This window comes from Coregonus lavaretus (genome assembly GCF_964263955.1).
Source record: "Coregonus lavaretus genome assembly, chromosome: 3".
NCBI lineage: Eukaryota > Metazoa > Chordata > Actinopteri > Salmoniformes > Salmonidae > Coregonus > Coregonus lavaretus.
The window spans coordinates 29,909,021-29,936,434 of record NC_139990.1 but is presented as its reverse complement, the minus strand read 5'-3'; the positions used below and the strand labels follow the sequence as shown (position 1 = coordinate 29,936,434).

General features: G+C 45.2%; 1 protein-coding gene across 1 annotated transcript in view; it reads right to left on the bottom strand.

The window, feature by feature from the left end:
* LOC311126900 (exostosin-1b) overlaps positions 1–25,866 on the bottom strand; it is a 102,327-nt gene extending 76,461 nt beyond the window's left edge. Inside the window, exon 1 of the mRNA XM_084158592.1 lies at positions 24,043–25,866. Within this exon, the coding sequence (XP_084014718.1) occupies positions 24,043–24,986 (944 nt within the window). The 5' untranslated portion in view covers positions 24,987–25,866. The remainder of the gene's footprint in view (positions 1–24,042) is intronic.
* Positions 25,867–27,414: the final 1,548 nt, after the last annotated feature.

The following is a 27,414-nucleotide window of genomic DNA, read 5'->3' as shown; positions in this document are numbered from 1 at the left end:
AAGACAATAACTGGACAAGGGTGTGAGGAATCCCTAACACCCCTTAACCAAAGCCTCCCAATCTAAATTTCAGTGTGTTGACAGTCTCCTGTGCAGCAGTGGATGTTCTGCTCTCTCGATTAGGTTTTGCATTGTGGTGAATCGGCGTGTCGAAACCCAAAAACTTCCTCCGCAGATAAAGTACTGTAGCCGTGTGGAATGAAACGAAAGCGGACATTTAGTTGCTTTAGCGCTATTTTCAGCATGCTAACCGCAGATTGCCAGTAATTGATAGCACAATTTGACACAAAGTATATTGCTTTTACGGGGAAACAGTGAGAGTGTTCTTTGAAACAGTAAGCTCAGACATATTGGCCTGTGAATGCAGTATGTGACTGTGTGAGTGTGAGGTCATCATGCGGGAAGAGGGCTAGATATTGTGGAGGCTGCCCTTCATGGGTAGGTTGAAGTGGTCTAGGAGACAGGAGCATAGAGGTGCCTGTTGACTGCCCATTGCAATGCCTGCTGGCATAAGACACTGACACAACCCAGAAAATCCCTGAGTTCGAATTAGGGATGTCCTTACAGAACCTCCGTCTAGGCCACAAAAAGGGTTGGGACAACTGATTAACATTACAAAAAACATTGCTAATGTCTGCAGGAATTGCGCTGGCATCCGAAATCTGTTTTAAATTGCAAATTGCCTTGGGCCCCTTTTGAATTACAATTAAGTCTGACACTTAATGATGTATTTATTTGCTTGTTTCAGTATGGTTCTCTCCTTGGTAGGGGAGTCTGATCGTTACCGTGCAAGGCACATAGCTTGACAAAACGCGGTGTTTTTCTGGTCCCAGTGGGTGCGACACTAGCCCCAGACAGGAAGTCACACTTGCACTTCCTGCCTCCAGCCCAATCAGACGCTTCCGTTGGCCTTTGCAGTGTGTGCTCCCTGGCATCCTGTAGGCTAGATTGGACCGTTCCACAGGGAGGGCTATAAAAACATCAAACACCACTTAGCCAGACAAACGTCATGGGAAAGAAAGAAGAAACACTTCAAGCTCAAACGTAGGAGTCCCAGAATCAAAGCTTCTCAAAGTAACACTGAACACCTCTCTACACATGCCACCTCTGATATCTGGAAGACAAGCATACCGCCATGTGCGGCTGTCAGTTCACCAAGGCACCGAAGGGAGAGAGGGTGGCCAATGTATGGTTGCGTCCCAAATGGCACCCCTTCCATTGGCCACCCTTTCCCTATGTAGTGCACTACTTTTTACTAAAGGGCCCATAGCACTCTGGTCAAAAGTAGTGCACTAAATAGGTAAAATGGTGCCATTTGGGACACAGACTTTACTCCAAGTCGTTTAAGATGACCTGGATATGGCCGTCTGCTGGATAAATAAATAATGGTGGCGCAGTTTATGGGGGCGGACTTGTATGTCTGTATGTATGTGCATAATATCTGTGATGTGTATGTTTGTAATGCATGGCTGGCAATGCATGTAATGCAATATATCTCTCAGTGTGTGTGTGCTCGTGTATGCCTGTGCGCGTGTGGCCTCTCACTGTGTGTATGTGTACCTCTGTACCTCGTGGGCCTTGAGGATGATATTAATGAAGCATCTATCTCTCTGCAGAGGGAGTTCTGTCAATGCTACACTCACCTCCCACAAACCCCCTCTGTGATTAATAACTGCCTCTCTCCCCAGGCAGGCAGCCCCCTAACAGCACACGCCGCCTTTAAAAAATGAGAACAGTGCATTTGCCCTTCCTGTTCATAGGGATTCAGTCAGTGTGTCAGCCAGGTCCATTTCCAATCTAATAGGAACCAGAGTGTGTTGTCCATTTGGTGTAGCCTATGGACAACACAGAGGATGGAATGCTTAAGCTTCCTGTGACAAGGACTGAGGAAAAATGGTTGGGACCAATCACTACATAACACAAGTGCACAGCTACATCTATTTCACTTGCCAGAGGATATTACAGCTTTGTGGGATTGTTTTCAGTGTGTGTTGTACTGTACTGTTTGTAGGGTGCTGTAATTGTGTGTGCACAAACCCCATTTCCTCTGGCTCTACTAGCCCTGCTAAGCCATGCTGCCTTCATCCATCTTCACTTTCCAAGATGCCAGAGTATAGGCTAGACTAGAGAGTGTGTGTGTACTCTGTGTGTGTGTGTGTGTGTACTCCGTGTGTGGCACAGCCTCAATGTGTAAAAGCTGATCAATTAGAGTCTGTCTGGTTTCACTCACTACACACGCAACACCCAAGTGTCTGACCTTTCTGCCCCCCCCCCCACCCATCCCTCTCTCCTTCTCCCCTTCTCCATCACAGCTCTCTCCTTTCCTCCTCACCATGGAAAATGTATTCTACACGCTCCGTTGGAACGGCTGTTCTGCGCACTTCATTTCCTAGCCCGCTACACTGACTACCCCTCCTTTAAAAACAGCGCTGCTGAGGTATCAGCAGCTCGGCCTGGACAACACACTAAACACACAGAGAGACACTACTGCAGTACCACACACTAACAGACAGATAGGCATCGGCTGCCGCACACCAAAGGAATAACAACGTCCAAACAAAAGTGACCCCATCTGCCCCAAAAAAATTTACTTGAACCCGTTAGACCAATCATAGTCCTCCTTGCAGGTTCAGAGTCTTCACTCTTCCCCTCAGAAAATCCTACTCAATCCATTCAACAGTCACATTAGTGTCAATGTCTTTGGCCCCTCTGTCAGTTGGGTTGCGCAGATGATGTCTCCTTTGAACCAGGGATTAACCTGGCAATGCTGGCATGGCGTCCTGCCTGAGCTGAGAGTCTAGCTATTCGTCTAGGACTGAGTCGCATTGTCTCACGCTGAAGTACGCCTGCTCCGAGGCAGCTGACCATCAGCCTTATAAATCATTCAGTCACTCCAGACTGCAGACACAGAAAAACCTCAGCCGCATACCTTAGCTTACCCTACCTTCAAGTGCTTGAATAGGGCTTTACTATGTTTACGTAACTATGAGAGAACTTGTTTCTATTGGAACGAGATGTTCATCTTTTAGTGTTCCTCGTGCTTTCAAAAGGGAGATAGGACACGATATAGCCACGAAGAGAGGACTTGTGTGGCCAGAAGGGATGACGAGGACTAGGAAAGTGAAGTAAATGAACCAGTGATAACAATAGTTTGTAAAATGTTACACAACACTTTTAAAGTTGTGGCGTTTTCAGACTGCTGCCGTGTGCCCCAGTCAGGCCTGTTTTGTCCCTGTGGTCACCTTGTAAAAATAACGCTGCATTGATCGTCAGGGGCCGCCATTTTGGCTCCAATTTAGAAGACAGAGGAATGCCGGAATGTCTCTGGCACTCCGCCAGCAGCCTTTTCCTGGCCTGCCCTTTGACCTCTGCACTGGGGGAGGGGGCTGGGTTCACCTCGGCTAAACTTGGCGCGACCACCTGCTCTCTCTGATCTTGTGACCTCGCCTCCCAACGACTGGCCGACACGCCAGCACACAAACATGATGGGTGGAAAGAGGGGGGGGGGGGGGGGAACCAAGGGCTCATCTATATACATACACAGAGTGGGTCTGAGTCAAGGACAAAGTCACACTCAAACAAACACAAGCACACGTCTATGTACAAATATCCATGTACTGTGCCCACGGATAAACACACGCTAAGGGGCTGATCGAACAGGTCAACACAAGAGGTGACCTGTTCCAGCATGGGCACACACAAACACGCCATGGGGGTAAAAAAAGCTAATGACACCTCTGTATTTCTATTGTTTGACTGTGTGTGTGTGTGGATGTGTATCTATTGAGCATTTTCCTGTGATCGACTCATGAGGCGATACATAGAAGTTACCTCATCTAAGACAGGTTACATCAGTGGAATGTAGCTCAAATGAACCGTTTCAAAATCAATGGAAAGTCATAAATCAGAATAACTAATCAGCATGAATGCTGAGCCGAGGGCATGACCAGAAAAACTCTGGGAGCGTAACCGACGTAATCAGTTAGAAAGGGCCTTTTATACACAGCCCCCCGTCTGAAAACATATACAGAGAGAGAGAGTGAGGGGGTTAGGAGGAGGGACCGAAAGAGAGAGTGAGGAGATTGGGAGGGCGGGAGAAGAAATGGGAAAGATGTGTTTGACAGGGGAACGAGTGGTGGGGGTTAAAAGAGAGAGGTGGAGACAGTAAAAGGGAATGTGAGATGGTGATACTGTAGTTCTTCCAAACTGAGGCCCTGGCATTTCAATTGGGGAGAGCGAGAGGAAGCCTGGGAGAAAGACTGTATGGAGAGATCATGTGTCGACAGACATGTTCCCTGGGACTGAAGAGGCTGGGCCTAGCGAATAGCAGCAACATTTCGTCTGCAACCAATCCCCTTACATAAAAACAGACCATATCCAATGACAAAAACGGTGTATTCCCTCATCGCCCTGGATTTTCTGTTCATGGAAGCAAAACAGGAAGTCTCAAAAAAGAGAAAATGACAGATCTCGCTCGCGAGTCTGCTAATGTCATGAAAACAGTCACCGCATTAGCGTTACCGACTGTGGCCAGTTCAGAGAGCTGGGAGACTTTACAGGAGAATTACAGTGGCTTGCGAATGTTTTCACCCCCTTGGCATTTTTCCTATTTTGTTGCCTTACAACCTGGAATTAAAATTGATTTTTTGGGGGTTTGTATCATTTGATTTACACAACATGCCTACCACTTTGAAGATGCACATTATTTCTTTTTGGGGGGGTGAAACAAACAAGAAAACTTGAGCGTGCATAACTATTCACCCCCCCAAAGTCAATACTTTTGTAGAGACACCTTTTGCAGCAATTACAGCTGCAAGTCTCTTGGGGTATGTCTCTATAAGCTTGGCACATCTAGCCACTGGGAATTTTGCCCAATCTTCAAGGCAAAACTGCTCCAGCTCCTTCAAGTTGGATGGGTTCCGCTGGTGTACAGCAAGTCATACCACAGATTCTCAATTGGATTGAGGTCTGGGCTTTGACTAGGCCATTCCAAGACATTTAAACGTTTCCCCTTAAACCACTCAAGTGTTGCTTTATCAGTATGCTTAGGGTCATTGTCCTGCTGGAAGGTGAACCTCCGTCCCAGTCTCAAATCTCTGGAAGACTGAAACAGGTTTCCCTCAAGAATGTCCCTGTATTCTGACCAGTTTCCCAGTCCCTGCCGATGAAAAACATCCCCACAGCATGATGCTGCCACCACCATGCTTCACTGTGGGGACGGTGTTCTCGGGGTGATGAGAGGTGTTGGGTTTGCACTAGACATCGCATTTTCCTTGATGGCCAAAAAGCTCCATTTTAGTCTCATCTGACCAGAGTACCTTCTTCCATTTATTTGGGGAGTCTCCCACATGCCTGTTTGCTTATTTTTTTCTTTAAGCAATGACTTTTTTCTGGCCACTCTTCCGTAAAGCCCAGCTCTGTGGCGTGTACGGCTTAAAGTGGTCCTATGGACAGATACTCCAATCTCCGCTGTGGAGCATTGCAGCTCCTTCAGGGTTATCTTTGGTCTCTTTGTTGCCTCTTTGATTAATGCCGTCCTTGCCTGGTCCGTGAGTTTTGGTGGGCGGCCCTCTCTTGGCAGGTTTGTTGTGGTGCCATATTCTTTAAATTTTTAAAATAATGGATTTAAATGGTGCTCCGTGGGATGTTCAAAGTTTGATATTTTTTTTATAACCCAACCCTGATCTGTACTTCTCCACAACTTTGTCCCTGACCTGTTTGGAGAGCTCCATGGTCTTCATGGTGCCCCTTGCTTAGTGGTGTTGCAGACTCTGGGGCCTTTCAGAACAGGTGTTATTATATATATATATATATATACACACATACATACACACACACACACTGAGATCCTCTGTAGCTCAGCTGGTAGAGCACGGCGCTTGTAACGCCAAGGTAGTGGGTTCGATCCCCGGGACCACCCATACACAAAAAATGTATGCACGCACGACTGTAAGTCGCTTTGGATAAAAGCGTCTGCTAAATGGCATATTATATTATTATATTATAGATCATGTGACAGATCATGTGACACTTAAATAAAGTCCACCTGTGTGCAATCTAACTAATTATGTGACTTCTGAAGGAAATTGGTTGCACCAGATCTTATTCAGGGGCTTCATAGCAAAGGGGGTGAATTCATATGCACGCACCACTTTTCCGTTATTTATTTTAGAGATTTTATTTTTACAAGTTATTTTTTTCATTTCACTTCACCAATTTTGTCCATTTCATGAAATCCAAATAAAAATCAATTTAAATTACAGGTTGTAATGCAACAAAATAGGAAAAACGCCAAGGGGGATGAATACTTTTGCAAGGCACTGTAAGTGCATGTGAACTGCTTCACGCAATGACTTTATGGGGAGAGAAAGGGGCTCATTTTCAGTGACTGATATAAAGCCAATGACAGCAGAGGGCAATTCCCCAAAATGCCAGTGTGGTCCCAGTACTTTGGACCGTACTGTTGCTCTGAGAACAAACTGCTTCAACCTCGGCATGGCATCATTTCAGTCTGGACTGAAGCTATACACATGCTACACAACTACATCTTTCATTCTATTGTGCAGGGCAATGGGCATAGTGATGTCAGAGAGAGTCATAGTAACCCAATGCAGAGTCATAGAGTGTCATAGTGACACAAGGCAGTCAGAGACACCAGGCAGGTAAAAAGAGAGAACTGAGCTAGGTGGAAGACTCATGGAAAACCCTTTTATATGGATCTACAGGTGACTGGGTTAACAGTAATCACATTAGACACCTCGACATGAGAACACGTCTGAGCATACCAGCGCTGTCAGCACTAGGTCACTGCGGTATAGGCAGACACCATCTAACATCTATAGCAACACAAAGGGACAACCAATGCTAGGGCACGGAGATGAGATCGCTTTAAATAACATCTGACAGAATCTCTATGGACATGGGGTTTATGGAGGGTGGAGAGACGGAGCCCTCAAAGCGGGAACAGAGAGAGATCAACGTTTTTTAAAAGTATCAATCCCTCGCTGGGTGTTGGGAATATACACTGACACACACAAACATGCATGTAGACTATGCACACACACTTTGTGCGGCTCAAAGTCTGTGCCCCGTTTCCAGTCCACAGAAACTGAGAGGCAGGGTAGGGTGGCCAGGATGTTTGCCACATGTCCCGCAGTGCCAGGGTCATTTCCTCTGGGGATTCTAGGGGTTGGAGGGAGGTAGTCTCTGCTCTGTGGGAATGTGGTTACACACACACACACACAAAATGTAGCACTCTCTCTTTCTCTCACACACGGGGTAGCACTCACACTCTCGCATGGCATTCTGTCGCCATGCCTTATAGGAGGCCTTCTAAGGCAGGAGCCAGGACACATGCAGACATACGGCGGCTCCATGCTGCTCTGGCCTGGAGGCATGGCTGTAGGCAGTCTTTCAGTCCTTCAGACCGCTACCAATGAACCACTCTTCCCCATCTCTCCTCTTGTTTTCCTTCTCAGCTACCTACATAGCTACCACTTCCTTCTCTTTATGTAGCTTCTAACCTAAAGCTCTGACTGAGATGGATGGGTTTGACTGCTGTTTGACTGTTCTGGAGAGCCTTTATTGCGGTCACCAGGTTTGAATTCAATACATATCTCCCAACTGAAGATTGACTTCAAGAATTGGAGCGAGGTTGATAGGATCTCAGTGGAGCGTTCAGAATCGTAGTGACATGTCTGGCATTTAATGTGTATTATCAGCCAAAAAACATTGGCAAGGCTGATTTCTGTGACTCAACCATTTCGGTCTAATTCTCACACAAACACATCATACAAGCATATAGCATCCCATACTATAACAGCTTGGTTTATGATCTTATCAACCTGAGCTGACAAAGTGTGTCAATGCACAGATAGACTTCCCCATTGCACCTCCAGCTTCTCTCGATGGTAAAGCTTCTCATGCTCGTATCAGGTTCTGGGGCATGTGTTTGATCTCCTCTCCCCTTAAAAGAAGTGTCAGTCTGATGATTGCAAAGCACAGGGAGATCTAGCGGCAAGGACAGGCACCGGGGAATACCCCACCGTGCCATAAAAGTCATCTGATCATAGCTTCAAACAGGGGGGAAAACAATGGATCTAGATCTCCACTGATCGCGAGGAGAGAGAAGGAGGGATTGAGAAATAGTGATATAAAATGAGGAAAAGAGTGGGTGTAGGAGAAAGAAAGAGAGAGAACAATGGTCTGTTCATCCCCTTTAGCCTACCTCTTCCCATGACTAACAGTTGCCCAAATTAGTTGCTATGAAAAAAGCGGCTGCTCATCACTAGATTGTCTCCAGAGATTCCCGCCTTCCCGATACCTATGGAGCTTCCTGCTCTGCCCCCCAACCCCCCTCCCTCTTCTTCCTTCGTCCTCTTCATCCCTGCCATGGCCTAATGAGGCACTGAGGGAATGCTACTGCTTTCCTTTCCCTGTAGTGTGGAAAGTCCTGCTATGAAGACTCTGGTATAGCATTCTTACCAGATGGCATGCCAGTCACACAGGACAGTAGCCTACAGCCAGGAATACTGCAGCACTAGGGCCCAGTTCTGCACAGGATAACCATAGCTGGCACAGCATTGCGGGGCCAACTGTACAAAATCCTACTTTTGATGCAAAAGATAGAAAGTGATTTCTTATTACACTTGTATTGCCCATGTAGTCACATGCTAAGTGTTATGCATCTAAGTAAGATGGACAAAGAGGAGAAGAAGAAGCTGTGTGTGTGTATGGAGATATGGGAGAGCCCCATGGTGGGTATGTCAGCCTTGTTCTTTGGACTATCTCTCTGAGTCACACGGTTAGCTAACAGACTTTCTGTTTCTGCCGTGTCTATTTCTGGAGGCCGTACTGCGGAGGAGAAGAATAAGAAGAAGAAAATTGATTTTCTTCAAGCTTAAGGATCTAGGAAACCTAAACCGTTTAAATAAAAAATGTATACTCAGTAAAAAGGACAGCCTGTCATGGAGACACACACACACGCACCAATTTTGAATGAATTGTGTTTAAAACACAGTAAGCATCCTTTATCTCCTGAACAAAGCAGCTGGGTAACCACTCCATTATAGAAGGCCATGGCAGTTTCCTACATCACGATCAATAACTGAACCTGAACTTGACGATTTAACAAATAGATACTGAAACTGGATCCCTTCTCTTGTCAGATGCAAACATGCTGCCATTTGAAAATGAAACACAGCAGGTGGCTTTACATGTAGCTCTAAGCACAGAGCCATGGGTATCATCTGATACTACACCAAGTCCTCTCCCTGCATAGTTTTTAACCTCAGTAAAAAGTCATTACAGTTGAAGTTGGAAGTTTACATACACTTAGGTTGGAGTCATTAAAACTCGTTTTTCAACCACTCCACAAATTTCTTGTTAACAAACTATAGTTTTGGCAAGCCTGTTAGGACATCTACTTTGTGCATGACACAAGTAGTTTTTCCAACAATCGTTTACAGACAGATTATTTCACTTATAATTCACTGTATCACAATTCTAGTGGGTCATACATTTACATACACTAAGTTGACTGTGCCTTTAAACAGCTTGGAAAATTCCAGAAAATGATGTCATGGCTTTAGAAGCTTCTGATAGGCTAATTGACATCATTTGAGTCAATTGGAGGTGTACCTGTGGATGTATTTCAAGGCCTACCTTCAAACTCAGTGCCTCTTTGCTTGACATCATGGGAAAATCAAAAGAAATCAGCCAAGACCTTAGAAAAGACATTGTAGACCTCCACAAGTCTGGTTCATCCTTGGGAGCAATTTCCAAACGCCTGAAGGTACCACGTTCATCTGTACAAACAATAGTACGCAAGTATAAACACCATGGGACCACGCAGCCGTCATACTGCTCAGAAAGGAGACGCGTTCGGTCTCCTAAAGGTGAACGTACTTTGGTGCAAATCAATCCCAGAACAACAGCAAAGGACCTTGTGAAGATGCTGGATGAAACAGGTACAAAAGTATCTATATTCACAGTAGAACGAGTCCTATATCGACATAACCTGAAAGGCCGCTCGGCAAGGAAGAAGCCACTGCTCCAAAACCGCCATAAAAAAGCCAGACTACGGTTTGCAACTGCACATGGGGACAAAGATCTTACTTTTTGGAGAAATGTCCTCTGGTCTGATGAAACAAAAACAGAACTGTTTGGCCATAATGACCATCATTATGTTTGGAGGAAAAAGGGGGGTGCTTGCAAGCCGAAGAACACCATCCCAACCGTGAAGCACGGGGGTGGCAGAATCATGCTGTGGGGGTGCTTTGCTGCAGGTGGGACTGGTGCACTTCACAAAATAGATGGCATCATGGGGAAGGAAAATTATGTGGATATATTAAAGCAACATCTCAAGACATCAGTCAGGAAGTTAAAGCTTGGTCGCAAATGGGTCTTCCAAATGGACAATGACCCCAAGCATACTTCCAAAGTTATGGCAAAATGGCTTAAGGACAACAAAGTACAGGTATTGGAGTGGCCATCACAAAGCCCTGACCTCAATCCTATAGAACATTTGTGGACAGAACTGAAAAAGCGTGTGTGAGCAAGGAGGCCTACAAACCTGACTCAGTTACATCAGCTCTGTCAGGAGGAATGGGCCAAAATTCACCCAACTTATTGTGGGAAGCTTGTGGAAGGCTACCCGAAACGTTTGACCCAAGTGAAACAATTTAAAAGGCAATGCTACCAAATACTAATTGAGTGTATGTAAACTTCTGACCCACTGGGAATGTGATGAAAGAAATAAAAGCTGAAATAAATAATTCTCTCTACTATTATTCTGACATTTCACATTCTTAAAATAAAGCGGTGATCCTAACTGACCTAAGACAGGGACTTTTTACTAGGATTAAATGTCAGGAATTGTGAAAAACTGAGTTTAAATGTATTTGGCTAAGGTGTATGTAAACTTCCGACTTCAACTGTATGTGATTAATGTATTCTTCCTCTTGTAGGGATCAAGTGGCTTCCCCATCTTTTGATTTAAAGCAAGAGTCTTCTTCCCTTTCCCACTGTGAAGCTGTAACAAATCCTGATGATGTATCATCCCTTCCATGATATCAACCCTGGCCCTCCCATATCAGATACTCACCTGTTACAGACCACTAGTTTCTTATTTTACAGTTGACTAAAAAGGAAACGCAGGTCAAGGTAAGTTCAGCCCAGCTGCATCCTTTTTCTATGGCTAGTTATAGCCCTTTGAGTGAGTTACACAAACACCTTAAAAAAGGTTAGGTTCACTCAAAACCACCATGGTGTGTCAAGTCAACTTAGTGAGTCATGACTTACCAAGTTCAGTATGATCCAAAATAAAGATAGTTGGACCTTTTAACTAACAAACAAAATGTATATCAAGCAGCAACATTTTGTCACTAAAGTCGAATGTGGTCACTGTTGCTCATTAAACCATGCATCAGAATGCAGCTGGCTGTTGCCTATTCTTTCGGTGGGCTTTGATCCCTGACAGAGTCACATTTTCCAGCACAGTGAGTGACAGGCGGGGAAGGGCTTGGAATGGCAGGCAGTGAATATGGGAAGGTTGAGGGGGAGAAAAAACACAATCTCCTTTTTTTCCTTCCCTGGAGTCACTATTTTCTCGCCAACAGCCAGCCGAAAGCTTTTCAACACAATACAACACAGAAGGGATAGAGGAGGCAGCTAAGAAGAAACCTGACTGAAGTCTTTGGAGACTGTGCTTTTTGAGTGGACTTCGCCAAGGAGAAAAGGTTCCGGACAAGCAGAGGACAATGGCAGTGACATGGTGTGGCTAATCGATACGAGTTGCTCTGACTTTTGAACAGGGTCAGGCTGTGATAGGCAGTTTCATGTCTGTCGCATAGCTTCTGTTCAACCCTTGCTCTTTGGCACAATCCTCCTCCACACCCTTTAAATTGCCCTCAGTATAAGGACATCCTTTTAAATGCTTAGCAATCAAGTTTTCACTTCGTTATTTCCCTGAAACAATGACTCATTTTCCTGGCACAAGCAGGCGTCTTTCCATTCTGCTCTTTGCAGGATGTGAAGAGTGTCAAGACAAACAGCAGTAAGAGCTAACAGACAGCAGAGCTGACAGACCGCAGTAAGAGCTGACAGACCGCAGTAAGAGATGACAGATCGCAGAAGCAGGGGCAGGGGTCACCGCTCACCACAGTAACCGAGGGCAGCTGTCTGCCTATTCTCTGTTGTAAAAGTTGAATGCAGTTCAGACAGTCCGTGTGGTCTGTTAAGACACTGTCCCTGTTTATGTTCTGGTTAAGTCCTCATGTAGTCGGTCTGAGTTTACGAGGAGAACACATGAACAGTCTCTGGGCTGTGGTGTGTTTTGACTTGGGTCCGAAACACGTGTGGTCTGTTTGTGTTCGGGTCAGGCTTTCCCCATGCTCTGTTTGGTAATTGTTTGGGTATGTCTTTGTTAGGGTCCGGTGCAGAGGTGTAGTCTGATGTGGTCTATTTGGCCATCTATTGTTGCGGATTTAGTGGCCAGTCAGACTGAAAACACAGGCAGCATCTGCATGGACTAAGCAGACTGCGACGGCTACAATAACCCCCGCAGCGGAGGCACCCATGTGCTAAATTACTGCCACAAATGTTCTCCTTCAGGCCCCGGCAGTCTCATCCAGGCCATTCAGCCCTCTCTAGCACCACCAGTCTTCTTTTTCCACCACATAATTGCACTCGGCTTGCCCAGCCGCCTCAACGTAGGTCTAGGTTGGAAATTGAGGACGTGTGGAGAAGAAAATAAAAAGAGGCTCATCATTGTGGAACAGGTGCTGCGCTGACAATGTCATTAGAGGAGAGGGTGGTGAACCTGACCGCTACTCTTGCGTTTCCCATAATGAAGTTCTGCAAGTCGCTGTGTGTACACTGACTGTCTTACACTGAGGCACATGATTAAGTTCCTCTGCTGGAAACGTAAAAGCCAGACATGGAGACTGGTAGAGACTAGTTAGTTTCCCTGGCTCGGTCTGTGTGAACTCAATGGAATGTGACCTGTAGGGAGGAGACTTTCCCTTCCTGAGTGATTCAACTTCCGCAAGTCAAGGCACTACCAAAGCTTGGTCCTAAAAAAGACTGTTATAACAGAAACACACACGCAGGCACACACAAACCGATCTCCCAGGACTAGGTCTGTCCAAAAGGCCTTTCACAGTACAGTGGACATTGACCTGAATGTAATTTGATCCCTAGCCCAATCCCAGACCACGCCTAGAGGGGGTAAGACAAACAGTCAAAAGGCTTATTCACATTCACAGCACCACACAACACTGAGGGAGCCTGTGGCCCCAAGGCTGAATGAAACCGCATTTCACAATCAAAGACCTGCACAGTGTCAACGCTGTATGTAATAGCATGAATTACCACAGCGCAATGAGAGCCTGCCACCCTGATTAAGACAAAGCGCTTCCTGCTGTGTGCATGCGTGAATCACTATCTGAGAGGAGAGTGAATACAGCCTGCCAATGGGGAGACAATAGCCCCAATATATTTCCATCTCCTTATTTCAAAAGCGGTACAATGCTAGAACACTACGATCCAGGAATAGACATACAGTACCTATTCATTTGCAATGAGGACTAGTCACATCATAAAAGTGTCGGAGCTGTGTGTAGTCGGCCTCTACAAGGCGCTGGAGTGACAGCGGAACAGGGATAGCTATGATAAGGAAATGTAGGTCCCTGTCAATCATTAACCAGCAGGGTGACGGTGGCAATCTGCCCCAGAGCAGAACTCATTCACTTCAAGACGTATTTTTCCACACACACGCTATTCACCACCACTACACATCCAGACGGCACGTCATAACTATATTCTACAACAGGGATGGGCAACTGGCGGCCCGCAGCTACAAGAGCAACACCTGCATGTCGGCTAGGCCTACATTCATGACTATTGCATCTATGAATGAACATAATCCAACAATATATAGGTTGGACGTTGCCCCCGCCAGTAGGGACATTTGGCAATCCAGTGAGAGAGAAAGTGCTCCCTTAATCCAGACAGGAGAGCTGGGCAACATTGAAGTGATTAGTTAACAAGAGGCACTGCTGATCCTAATCCTCCTCTTACACTGGGATTAGGAGGGAAGGTGTAGCGCTGCTGATGCTGAAAGGACAAGGGACCTTTATAACTGGCTTTATCGCAGAATAAGTGACCAGCATAAGCTTCCTCAAGAGACCTTAACTAGCCTCCTTATATAACAAGAGGAGTTCACCACGGCCACGTTCAGTAGCCAAACGTTGCAGATAGAAATGCCATGAAAAGAGCAGACGTGATTCCTTATTCTACATGTCAGAGACGCATATTTGTTCAACATAGTAGATTTCTATCTAAATGTTCCAAAACATTGCGACTTGCTGAACGCACCCCTGCTCCCACAAAGGGCAATGCGACCTCAACAACTCTTACATAGGATAGGAGGGCCTCACCTGGGCGATATTCAGTGAATATGGCAAGGCACATCTATTGGATATGTAGCAGGATTTCAAGCATTTAAGAAAATAAAGTAAGAAAGTTATCTTTATCTATATGCAATCAAGCCAACGTGCCTGTGTAAAGAATGCATAAGGTACCATCCTTGAGTCCACCACCAACCAATAGGTAGGCTATAGGAAATACAGAACAAAGCATATTATTTAGATGTATTCCGTAGTCTGAAATTTTGTGACTTCTTTTGAAAGGTTATCGGCATCCCAAGATGCCAGTGGCTTAGAGGCAATCCAGCCACAGTCCATATTCAACTTGAACTGCAATCGAATAATGTATTCCTGGATTTTTAGACCGTTAAACTCAGCAAATATACTCTCCACAAAACAGGGCTTTAAGGTTAGTTTCTTATCCAAGATGAAATTCTAATGAAGTCTCTTAAGTCTGAGATAATACAAGGCCCCACAGCATTCATGGTGCTGAATAAAACGAAAACCTGAGGCTACCTGCAAAAGGGATGAGCAGTAGCACTGTATGTGTAGACATGCTACAAAAACGGAGAGTAAAAATACATGAATAAAAATCCTGCTGATAAATTATTCATTTGTGTAGCTTCTGGGGTTCCACATGAGTGGTCACAGTTAAAGCAGCTCCAGCACTCATCCAAACAAGATGCACCGGGGAAGCAAAGTGCCAGAGGACTAAAGAACATCCACAGGGGGAAGAGGAGTCTGGAACGCACTACTGATTCGGTACAACTTAGACTAGAGGATACACACTGTACTGTACACATACTGCCCAGACTATAGTGCAAACCTAGTACATACTTGCTTAGGCTGTCAACACAGCATACCCTCTCCCTCTAACTGCAGTACAAACACAATGGACAGACTCAAACGGGAAGTGCAAACCCAACTGTCTAAATGAAACAAACACTAACAGCACATACTTTCTGACTACAACACACACCAATCAGCACAGTCTCAGACTACCGTACAAAAATAGCACACATATTCAGACTACAGCTCATTTAGGCTAGCCTAAGCTGTATTCTCGTCTCAGTGTGTGTTTATAGATGTTATGTAGAGACGGCCTGGTCACCAGATACCCCAAGAACTACAGACCTGCCTGCTGGAAAAAATAAGCTTCCTTCTCTGCACACATACCTACTCCAAGGAGGCAGGAGAATTTGAACTCCCACCTCAATAACACATTGACATTAAATATACCTTGAAAAATATACATTAAACACAACCATAGGTCAAGAGCCAAACCAACATATGATACATCACAAACGTCAGTGAAAACTCATTGAGATATACAAACACTCCACAATCTCCTATGAGTGATTGTGTTTCAAATACTAACACACACCCATGAACATAGAAAGCAAGTGGAGGGGTGGCAAACATGCATGAAAAACTTTGGGATTTCATTCAAATGGCATCAAAGAAGCGAGACACTGACTCAGGGAATGAACGCTATGTGAAAGGCGGGAGGTAAGTCACAGTTTTGCTACCAGTCTAATGGCATAAAGGTGCGCTGCTGCATTAAAAAGCTTCTCTAATCCCCAGCCCTGGCAACCCCCAGATAAACTTGCAGCTTTTTCAAAACCTTACAACCGAATTAAAAAGACAGCTCGTCACATTCCGGAGTCACTGCTCCAATGGCTCTACAACATCGCTTCACCGACCGACCTCCCTCCTGCACTCACCTTGAGAGGGAACGTAATGTCTAGCAAGCGAGCTGCAAGACAAGAAAGCAGACGCTTTGAAAACAAAGTGCTGTCGTGTAAGAACTTTCTGGGGAAATAAACATTTCAACCTCAACCCCTGTCGAGAAGCTAACGGGAGTAAGACCCACAAGCTCCAATTTCCCAGCACAGGGCTCTCCTCAGCGCTTTCAAGTTGCTTTGATGCAGAGGATGCGGTTGGCTAGACACCGCAAACCAGGATGCAGGTTCAAAATACTGCACAGCGACTGCAAAAAAGTATCATGGCCTTCTGCCTCATGACAGATGACAAACCACAAAATCCCTTGTCACAAACAGAGCTTAGCTTGTGGGAAACTGTCCTCTCAGGCTGTGGCCACCTCTGACTCACGTATCAGAAATGCAACCTCAAATGACTTTCACAAAGAATCCTAATGGAAGAAATGTCTTCATTCCTTACCCATGTAGGCCTATAGCTTAATACTGTGTTTGCACTCACTGGTAAACGGCCAAGCCAGACTCATTAACTTTGCAGGCAAAGGTTTCATAGCATTTTCATCATGCTTTTCACCCATTCCATTTGTATAGCATATTTAGCTTGCAGAGCTTTAAATTGCCTGTTTTTGAATCCATTCTCATTTCATTTCCGGGGGTGAGAGAGCGTTTGTTGAGTCCAACAGTACCACCAGCTACACCATGTCCTACATTCTCCACAACCAACCATATTCCCCTTTCCCTTATCTGTTTAGGAGGCCCTGTAGGAACTCATTAATAAATAGACGAGGGACACCAGAAAACAAACTGCAAATTAAAAAACTGCCCTGATAACCAAATTAATTCAATATTCTCCATGCTTGGCATACAGTCTCCTCACTAGGACCAGATGCCGCCCCCTACCTCCACCCCTTCAGTGTTGGTTTGGCCGGTGATCCGTGAAGTGTCATGGAATCCACCAAATTAGGGGTCGCTGGAGTGTCTGAGCAGCCATTTTTGCCAGCATCTAGGGTTCAAAAGCAACAACAAAAAAAGAGACGAGAGAGCAGCCTTGGGTAATGATTGGCTAAGAGGAGAGATCGGGGGGGGGGGGGGGGGGGGGGGGGGGGGGGGCTTTCACAGTTCAGAGCCTTGAGGAGAGGTTGTATGGGGGCTGTGGTGTCAAGGCACAGGTGGTGCCTAAAGAGCCAGAGCACACTTTCACACAAAAGTGCCCCTCTAAGTGCCTAGGGCAGCAGAGCCTTTCCACCCACGGAGGGGAAGTACAACTAACCCATAAAGCACGAACGAGGGGAGCAAGCCATACGATCATCTGCCAACACTTCAATAAAACACTGTCTGATGGCCAGGCCCCTATTTTCTCCCAAACACAGACATTCTTCAGTGACTGACAATGCTTTTTTAAGCAACCCCCCTTTCACCCTGTTGCAAATTACTATTTGAATATCAATACGGTGGAGAGAAGTGTTTGTTTTTGCTCTCGTGGTGGTGAAAAGTGAATGGGGTCAGTGTATTGAGGACAGCCAGTGATGTAAATAATCTGCCATTCCATTGAAGTACAGGCCTGAGGTGTAGTTAAATTGCTCCTGGGGCCATAAAATCTGCCCTTTCTGCCGTAAACCGCCCCCAGGTGCTGTAACGCCCTGAGGGAGGACAGTCAGGGAACAGGAAGCTAGTTTACGCTAGGCCCCACTTCACATGTTTTTGGCCACAGTGTCCAGGTCAGAAGTAAGCCATAGTTTCTGCCCACTGCCAAGATTGGTCTGTCAGGGTTTTCAAAAGCTGTGGCAGTCATTCAGGAAGAGAGACAAATCCCTGAGATGACCATCCCCTTCCTCCATGACCCACCTCAGGACAGTTTTGTCAAGGTGCTAGCTATATCAGCATAACTTTATAAACCCCTACTACCATATAAAGAAAGCTTGAGTGTTAAAGAGTAGTGAAGTGAATGACAGCCCATATGGCAAGCTAACTTCTAGACAGCCAAATGAATCAGCTTCTTTAATCCATTTTAAATTCAGGTTGTAAAAACAAAATTAGAAAAAGGTCAAGGGGTTTGAATACTTTCTGAAGGCACTGTAGTAGGGGTGGGAACAGGATAACAAGCATGCAACCACAGCATATTCACACCGACCGTAAAGCCTGTGCCAACTGGGCTACTTTGAGCAGCCTAACAGTAGGAGCTCCCCAGGAGACAATAAACAACATTAGATTACAGGAAGTGCCTTATGGAATATCATTTACAGCAGTGACCCACAGGCTTCTCAGCCAGGGATTCATCGGTTGTGGATGGATTCGTAAAGTAGGCTAAATCTAATTCCATGCAATTACAGTCAACAGATACCCAGAGAAATACAAACAAAAAAAGTGGGCTGTCTTTTAGAATGTTGGACACATAGGCTACACAAACCAAGATTAACAGCCCGAGGTGGTGAATGAGTTGAGGAAAATATGACCCCAGAAGAATGAGAATTAAAAGTAAATAGGCAAATCGCGCTGTTCTATCCCTGCCTCGGCATGTCCGTGCCACATAGTAGAGAATGCCGAGACGTAAGGCTTTCATCCACTAAACGAGACAGATGTCAGAACTAAAAAAACTATTCTGCTTCCATAATGTAGACTCAATGTCTTCTTACCACCTCTGAGCAAAAATGTAATGGCCAACCAATCACACGCCTGTCTCACTCATTTTTTACATGGAACCAGTCAGCTACCTGTCTCACTCAATTGACTTCACAAAGAGCCAACCAGCTGTCTCGCTTGCTTCCTTAGTACCTTCTAAACTGAGCCTGTTAACTTACCTGCCTAACTCATCACTTTAAGAGAGCGAGAGACAGCGACGAGAGGCTTTACCGACCGTACCCCTCCTACTTATTAATTCATGCCTCAAGCATTCCGTGACCGTCCGGGGATGAAAATACTTTTGTTTTTCACCTTGCAGCGATCGAGTTTCATTCTGGGTGAAACACTCCCAACTGATCAATCCCTCTCCACCACTAGCCAAGCGGAGCTGGCTGGACTGGGACTGAGCCAGTAAAGTCTCATCCAGCTTGGTCTCTCTCAGCTGCCGCAGACCAGGGGCTACGTCATTATGGCAATCCCTCTGGTGACTGTGGGTCACTAAGAAGAGCCTCGCCTTTGTCACTCAGCCAGGCACAGACAGAGAGGTCATGACCCATCCTCGCGCCGTGCGCACACACAGAGAGATGTGCAGACACACCAACAGGAGATAGCTAAAAATACACACGCACACAGACCTATCAGCATGATCAGGAGCTGGTACCACACTGAAACAGTTATGACCAATGACATAGAATACACATAGCCTCGACATCTGGGATTGCTAGGAGGGAAGAGAAGGCCATGTTGCCCTCACAATCAGAAAGAGGCACTAATGCTACACCATGTCTGCTTGTCTCAAAAGGTCACAACTGTCTCCCTAGTATCCGACAAGACAAGCACTCTGCATGAGGTGTGAATAACTAGAACATAATTTCACGGATAAAAAAGGTACATAATAAACACAGCAAGATAAGATAAGATAAGATAAAAAGAACCTTGCCAGTGTAGGCTAGACTATATCGTTCCCAGAAATAATCAAACCGCGCTAATTAAGGCAAACTAGCATTCCCCGCTCATTTCCTTCAGATCATTAGCATATTGTGGTTGCGATCATGGCCCAGCGCTTTATTTCAGTGAGAGGAGGACGATGAAATATTCATGATGTATTAATCTGACAAAAGAAAACAAACAACGGCGACCCAGGGAGCATGACACCCCCCTGAGTATCGGGGCTGCAGCACACAGCAAATTACACGTCTGTGTTAACCTCTAGTGTCACATCCAATCTAATATCATGCCACTATCTGCCCAGAGAATAACCGCCATTGACATTTATGAAAATGGAATTCATAATTCTGTTTTAACATGATAAGACAGGGATGTTGTCTTTGCTTTGCCAGGTTTCTAGTCAATCTGTGGCACTGTGTCAACAAAATGCCAAGCTCCACATCGTAAAGGAGGAAACCAATATATGGCATCTTCGCCCCAAATCACTTCTGTGTTTCCATATAATTCTGATAACGTGGAACTCCTCCTCTACTCATCTCGCTTTCAAGCGGATTTAGTCCAGCGGGAAAATTCATGCTGTCAGTAATGAAAATGCACCATCCCTCCTATCCATCAGCCCGATATTGCAGCCTTGGGCTTCATATTGGAAAGAACAGATACAAAATACAATGAAATCATCTCCAAAATATAGCTATTTTTAAAACAAGTCATAGATAGCTGGTTGCAATTTCAGTTTAATCCACCAGAAAAGACAGAACAAATATTACAACAAATATTATGGTTAAACTCAAAATATACTAACTGATTTTTTTAAAACAAAAAAAAACAGTATATTCTTTGTAAATGATGTATTATGACTGGTGGAGTTGTCACACATGCATTTAACAAAAATATATGGAAATGTCTGCTCTATGCAAAATTACAACCAACTGATTGCAGCATTACTGCAAAAATGGAGGCGGCAAGTGGAAGAGGGAGGAGGTAAGGAACTCTGTCGGCCCTACATCAAAGACCAAAAAGCTTATTTTGTCTATAGAATGTAGCACAAATGTGTTTACATCCCTGTTAGTGAGCATTTCTTCTTTGCCAAGATAATCCATCCACCTGACAGGTGTGGCATATCAAGAAGCTGATTAAACAGCATGATCATTACACAGGTGCACCTTGTGCTGGGGACAATAAAAGGCCACTCTAAAATGTGCAGTTTGGTCATAACACAATCCCACAGATATCTGAAGTTTTGAGGGAGCGTGCAATTTGCATGCTGACTGCAGGAATGTCCACCAGAGCTGTTACCAGATAATAAGCCGCCTTCAACATCGTTTTAGAGAATTTGGAAGTACATCCAAATCGGCCTCACAACTACAGGCCACGTGTATGGTGTCGTGTGGGCGAGCGGTTTGCTGATGTCAACGTTGTGAACAGAGTGCCCCATGGTGGTGTTAGGGTTATGGTATGGGCAAGCATAAGCTACAGACAACACAATTGCATTTTATCGATGGCAACTTGAATGCACAGAGATACCGTGACGAGATCCTGAGGCCCATTGTCAGGCCCATTTTTTTTTTTTAGGTATATGTGACCAACAGATGCATATCTGTATTCCCAGTCATGTGAAATCCATAGATTAGGGCCTAATGAATTTATTTCAATTGACTGATTTCCTTATATGAACTGTAACTTCGTAAAATCTTTAAAATTGCTGCATGTTGTGTTTATATTTTTGTTCACTATATGACAATAGAAAGGTTCAGAATTTTTGTGAAACCTCACAGCACTAGAAAAATGTGGCAATTAGGAATCAAAACTGGATTGTCTTCAGAGATAGATGGGAGGGGTTGAGGGTAGCTGAAGGATGGGACTAAAAACAAACAAAAAATATAACTAATGTAAAATATACTGTGTCTGTAAAATGTATATAGTATGTATAAGGTGGAAGTAGAAGCCTAAGTAATGTTGTCCATTAGTTTACTCCCATTAGGTGGTAGGGTTAGGGCAAAATAATAAAGGAAAATATATATAATAAAATATATTTTATATATATAAAAAAGTATATGGGGGATTGGAAAAGATGCAGACAATTACATTGATATAAGCTACAATCTAGAGTGACCTTGAGACGTGGCGGCCTGCTAGTGAAGTGGCTAAAGTACAAAGTCAATACCGGCCGACAGACCCGGTTAACTATTAAATGGGGGGGATCATGATCCAGCAGTCTGCTGGGTAACTCATGGAGGAGGAGCAAACAAGCAATACACAGACATCGCCAAAACACACAGAGCGGAGATGTGTTGGAACGTTGGGACAGATTTAATAGTTTATGACAGAGTAATCTGATATAGCCCATGCCGTGCTGTAACTAACAGCATATATACACATAGGCATCAGATAGGATTGTGATGAACCACAAAGTATTGAATGCCTTGTAATTTGTAATTGAATTGCTTCCCCCCACTGACTGTCCCAGACTCTACAGTCAGCAGCTCATAAAGCTCATTGGATAATGTATCAATGAATCGCGTCTATTATTGATGCTTGCCCATGGATAGAAGTGGAACCAGTGATTCCGAATGGAAGTGATTGCAACTCTCAGATAATGTATTGTGTGTGTGTATAAGCTTTAGTGTCCAGGGCTACCAGGCACTGCCTGTGTGTTTAACGGCCTTCCAATATCCGCTGCTCCTGCCACATTCCTCTTAGAGGCTGAAAGGTCAAGATGGGAAAGGGGGGGAGGCGCCAGGTGGACACAGTTCCATGGTGCTACTGCTCCATGGACAGAGTTGAGAATATATATAATATATGCCATTTACCAGGCGCTTTTATCCAAAGCGACTTAAATTATAATGAGTGCATAGGCTACATTTTAGTATGTGTGACCCCATAGGGGAATCGAACCCACAACCCTGGCGTTGCTAGCACCACGCTCTTACCAACTGAGCCACACAGGACCAAGGAGAGGGTCTCAGTTGATACGGTTGCCATCCCAAAGCCAAAATGCGGTGAAATGCATCCAGGTATGCTGCAGTATTTTCACCTTGGCACCATTCCCTCATTAACCCAAACAGCTGTTCCAACACGTGTGTGCATTCCTGCATTCTCACCATCGTTTCTGACCGTGAGAGACTCTCTGGCTGTGAATGCAGTACATAGAGTACGCACTGGCCCGGGCCAAGCCATGTCAGTGCTAACCTGAGCAAAGGAAAGGTGAGCAGTCGAGGGAGGGATGCCTGGAATTCAGATAACGGATGACACATTTCTCCAGGTGACACGAGCCAAAGACATCTCTCTGGGAGAAGAGCAGATCGCAAGGGGAGATAGATGACAAATGAACAAGCACTTACTTGTGGGGATGTTGTTGCAGCATTTTTGCAATTGGCGCTGTCTGTGTCATAGGGCAATGCGTTCTTGTCTCAGTGAGTTTCAGTTAATGAAAAGTTCTGTTTAAGTTAGACTTCCCTTTGACCAAACTAAGCCTATAGAGCTAGAGTTTGTCCCAAATGGCACCCTATTCCCTATATAGTGCATTACTTTTGGCCCGGTTCAAAACAAAGTAGTGCACTATATAGGAAATAGGGTGCCATTTGCTATATTTAGCGAGTATTCAGACCCCTCTAGCAACACATTTTCAAAAAAGCGACTAGGCGACAAATCTAGCGACTACTTCTGGTGTTATTGGAGACTGACGTGAAAGCACGTATCGTTCTTACTCTTCTCAACGAGCAGCGGGTCCTGCCATGGGCCCCACCCCCGTCCCAAAGCACTCAAAGGCAGCCCAGTCCTCACGCAGCAGTCCCTCCCAGCTGCAGTCAGAGCAGGAGATGTTCACCCCTCCGCGTCCAGACTGCAAATGAATCGCGCATGTGGGAAGCCGCCGCTGGCTGATCCCGCCCTGGCTTACATTCAGGGCGGGATGTAAATGTAAAACATTTGTAAAAAACAAGAATCGACAGAAGAAAGTTCATTTGTAGTTCTAAACATTTAGGGTGTTTTTTACTCACTTTTTGTCTCTCCCACGACATTATTCCTCTCTCCTACAGCGTCCATCACAATTACATGCACATGGCCAATTATGCAAATTATGTGATGACGTCATTTAGCTACCTTTAGGACAGCCAATAGCTACTTTCCTTACTGAGGAGTTAACAACACTGCACCAGGCCGCGCGCCACGGAGACCCTTAGGGATGCGCGCTATAGTGCACGTTTTGGAATGGTAGAGTAGACCAAAGGTGACCACTTTTCGTTTACACAGTGGTAATATGACCCACATAACACATTTCTAACAGCTTTCATGTACAGTCCTTTTTATTCTGTCAACACGTCATAACTTACTTGTCATATTCTGCGTTGTCCTTGTCGCAGCGTGCGTCCTTATGTTTCTGCCAATCCTTGCCGTGTTTGCAGGTGGTGAGGAGCACCACATCCTCCTGGTTATGGACATGATATAAGGCATTCCTCGTGTCTGACCCTATACCTGTAAGGTATCGCTTCCCCTTAAACACAAGCATGTATTTCCTGAAAGGTGGAATGGAGTTGTACTTTAGGTACCCCCTGTCCCCTCCGGTCCTAGGGTGCTCCTTGGAGAACAGCGGGATGGACACGTCAAAGTTGGGCCTGAAGTTCTCGGTACTGATGCTGGCCTTGGCCAACATGGCCTGGCCTATGTCGAAACCTAGGTCTTCCGTGTAGTCCGGCCATGTCCCAGAGTACAAGTTAAATATGAGGTGGTTTCTGCCGTTGTTCCAGAGATGAAGGTTCTGGACCTTGGTTTTGAGGTTGTGCACGTACTGTGGAGAGAGCGAGTCCCGGTCCAGGGTGTCCAAGCTCAGGACGAATAAACAAGCTTGTCCGGGGTCAGTGGTGTAGAACCTGGATCCCTCAATGGTCGATAAAATATTCTGGTAACTTTCTGAGATTTTCTCCCCCTTCTGCTGGGGGTAGACATACACTTTGAAATCGTTCTTTTTACACGCAGAGAAATCAAAGCACGAATCCATGCGACATCTTTTGCCTTTGTACACACTTGTATTAACGTCCCTCTTCTGCCTCGGCGATATGTGAATGTTGTATTCCTCGGTGTCCAGTTGATCCCAGGGTAGGAACTGTTGTAAAGGGTCAGAGAAGTGTGGCCACGGCTGTTCGGGGCGATATCCATTGTGGCTACGGTCATGCCGGTTTCTGCCTGACGCTGGAAGTTGTACCCCTCCAAAGTAGAACAGTAGAACTAGACATGCACCGGCGGAGAGCAGGAATAAATATCGTTTTTTGGCCTGCATGTGTCCTACGAATAGGGGCAAGTTTTTTACAAATAAAATTGAAGTGGCCCGAAGTTAGGCTCTCACCACCTCCAACTACACCGCTCCGCCATCTTCCAGCCTGCAAAGATTTAAAATTCGCGTCTTCCCCCTTCTTCGTATTCCGTTCCCCAATCCAGCGATTGATCCAGCGCATGTGGGCGATTTTAAATGCGTTCTCTCCCTCTTCTATCTAGTTTTACCATTTCACAATATAGTGGCTCTGGGCAACAAAAAATCTCCCTCGACCAAGTAAAAACATTAACATACTCTCTTTGCCCCCATCTCCTTCATTCAGCCAGGCTGTATTCAAATGTAAAACTGCGCCGGGTTAGAGGTGCCCGAAGCTTTTTACCAACTCTTCCCCTGTAGAGTAGCGGCAGGGGTTCATGTGGTTTCCTGCCTTGGCCAACACCGAAAATGTATCCCACGGTTAAGATTCGTTAACACGCTGGCTGTTGTTTAAAGCCTTCGGTGAGGTCGGCGTTTAGATCCAAATGTCTCGGAGTTGAATTCGGCTGGCTCCTCGCGCTTTCTCCGGCGATATTTCACTCCATGGTTCCGAGGAAACCGTCGTAGAACAAGAGCAGATCATCCGTGCAACTGTAGCCTCACGAATCCCTGCATTTCTTTTATGTTTTAATCTCCCGACAGACCTCATACACGCAAAAATAATCTAATCGGAGAATAGGGCCTGATACAAGCGAAGAAACTGACGCAACGACCTCAAACAGTATTTACAGATACAATGTGACTTCGCAAATACATTGAAATTGTTACAAAAACGGGATTCCTTGATCCTAGTGTCCAAATGCTCAATTGTTCCGATTGTTACTCTGTAACATTCCAATCCCGACACTATGGCAGCTGACGTAACGTCCCATCAGTGTATATATGCTTTTCTCATTGGTCTATCATTGGGACCGGAAAAGGCGGTGCTTCAAATGCACCCATCCACAACCGGAGCCCTCTCTGCGAAGAATTTAAAGCACGAGTAAAATATCGAAAAATGTAGAATATCTATGCGTAATAAGTTTTTTTTACATATTGTATTGCACGTAATGATTATAAACTGTCACCACTGTCTTGAAATAACTAGTTTGATATTATTTCCTTTATAGTAGGGGTGACACTGAGTTGCTCTCTAGCGTGCAAACAAAATCAAATCACAGTAACCATAGGTGAGTGCCCTACGGTAACATTTACACAGCACAAATTAATTCATCAGGAGTGAGTGAAAGTTTAGGCCTATAGGCTGTTCATACATAAGTGTGTTACTACATCTATTAAATTAAGATTTTCACAAATATGAAAATAATTTATTTAAAACTATAAAGGTGGAGAGCTGAAAATGTTATTGAGTCTTTCACACAAACCAAAGTGAAGTGCACTGTATGACTAATGACAGAGATAAATAGCACCAAATTGCTCGAGAAGTCCCACCATGCCTCATATAATCCACACAGCTGCCATTTTGTGGCACAACACTCAGGCTGGGTGAAGGGGACATCCTCGTTTTCTATCGACCAATTAGTATAGGGAGGTGGGGGGTAATTATAGATCTCCCCACCGAGAGGGACCGACTGGGAGCTGGGCCAGAATCCTGGGGGTTAGCCAGCCTCACTATTATCGTTGTCACACTATCGTGCCGAGTCTGACCTGAACCATACCGTGCTGGCTCTGATATTTTATTTTATCATTTGCCTGAGTCACACTATCGGGCCAACCTGAACCATACTGTGCTGGCTTGGATATTTCTTAATCTCATGGTCCTTTCTAGCTTGGAAGTGTGGATCTGTACCCAGGCCAGCTCAGTACAGCTCAGCTTGGTTCGACCCAGCTCAGTAGTGTGAATAGGGTATTAGTGTGCTGTTTAGACAAGGCCTCCTTTAGGCCCCCAACACCAGCCACGTTTAGGGCCACAGGCACCCCTTCATTCACTTTTGAAAGTAATTGTGCCCCTCATTCAGATATGTGCATATCTAAGACACAGGAGATACCTACAGTGCTGTTCGTGGGCAATCGTTCGCTGGCAATGGCAGAAATTCAGTTTAATTTAATCACCAATTAATTGCTGTTATAATTTATTCCTAATTAGACCCACTTTTCCTGCATGGTGTTACATGAGCTAGACGAACCAACTCCAAACAGGGCACCTCTTGTTGGTTGAGAATAACTGGATCACCTGAAGGATTGATATTGTTTCCCTGGTATACAGATAAGCTGTGTGTGAGGCAGCACTTCCTCCCTGTGTCGGCAGGCAACCGTGATAAAGGCCACAGTAAATTCGGGCGGTGGTAAGCAAATACCCACGGCTGGGAAGGTAATCCCAGGGTTTAGGGAGTTCTAGGCAGACGGAAGACAAAACAGCCTTTGAGAGTCCTCTAGCCGCTGCAGATGGGGCACAGAT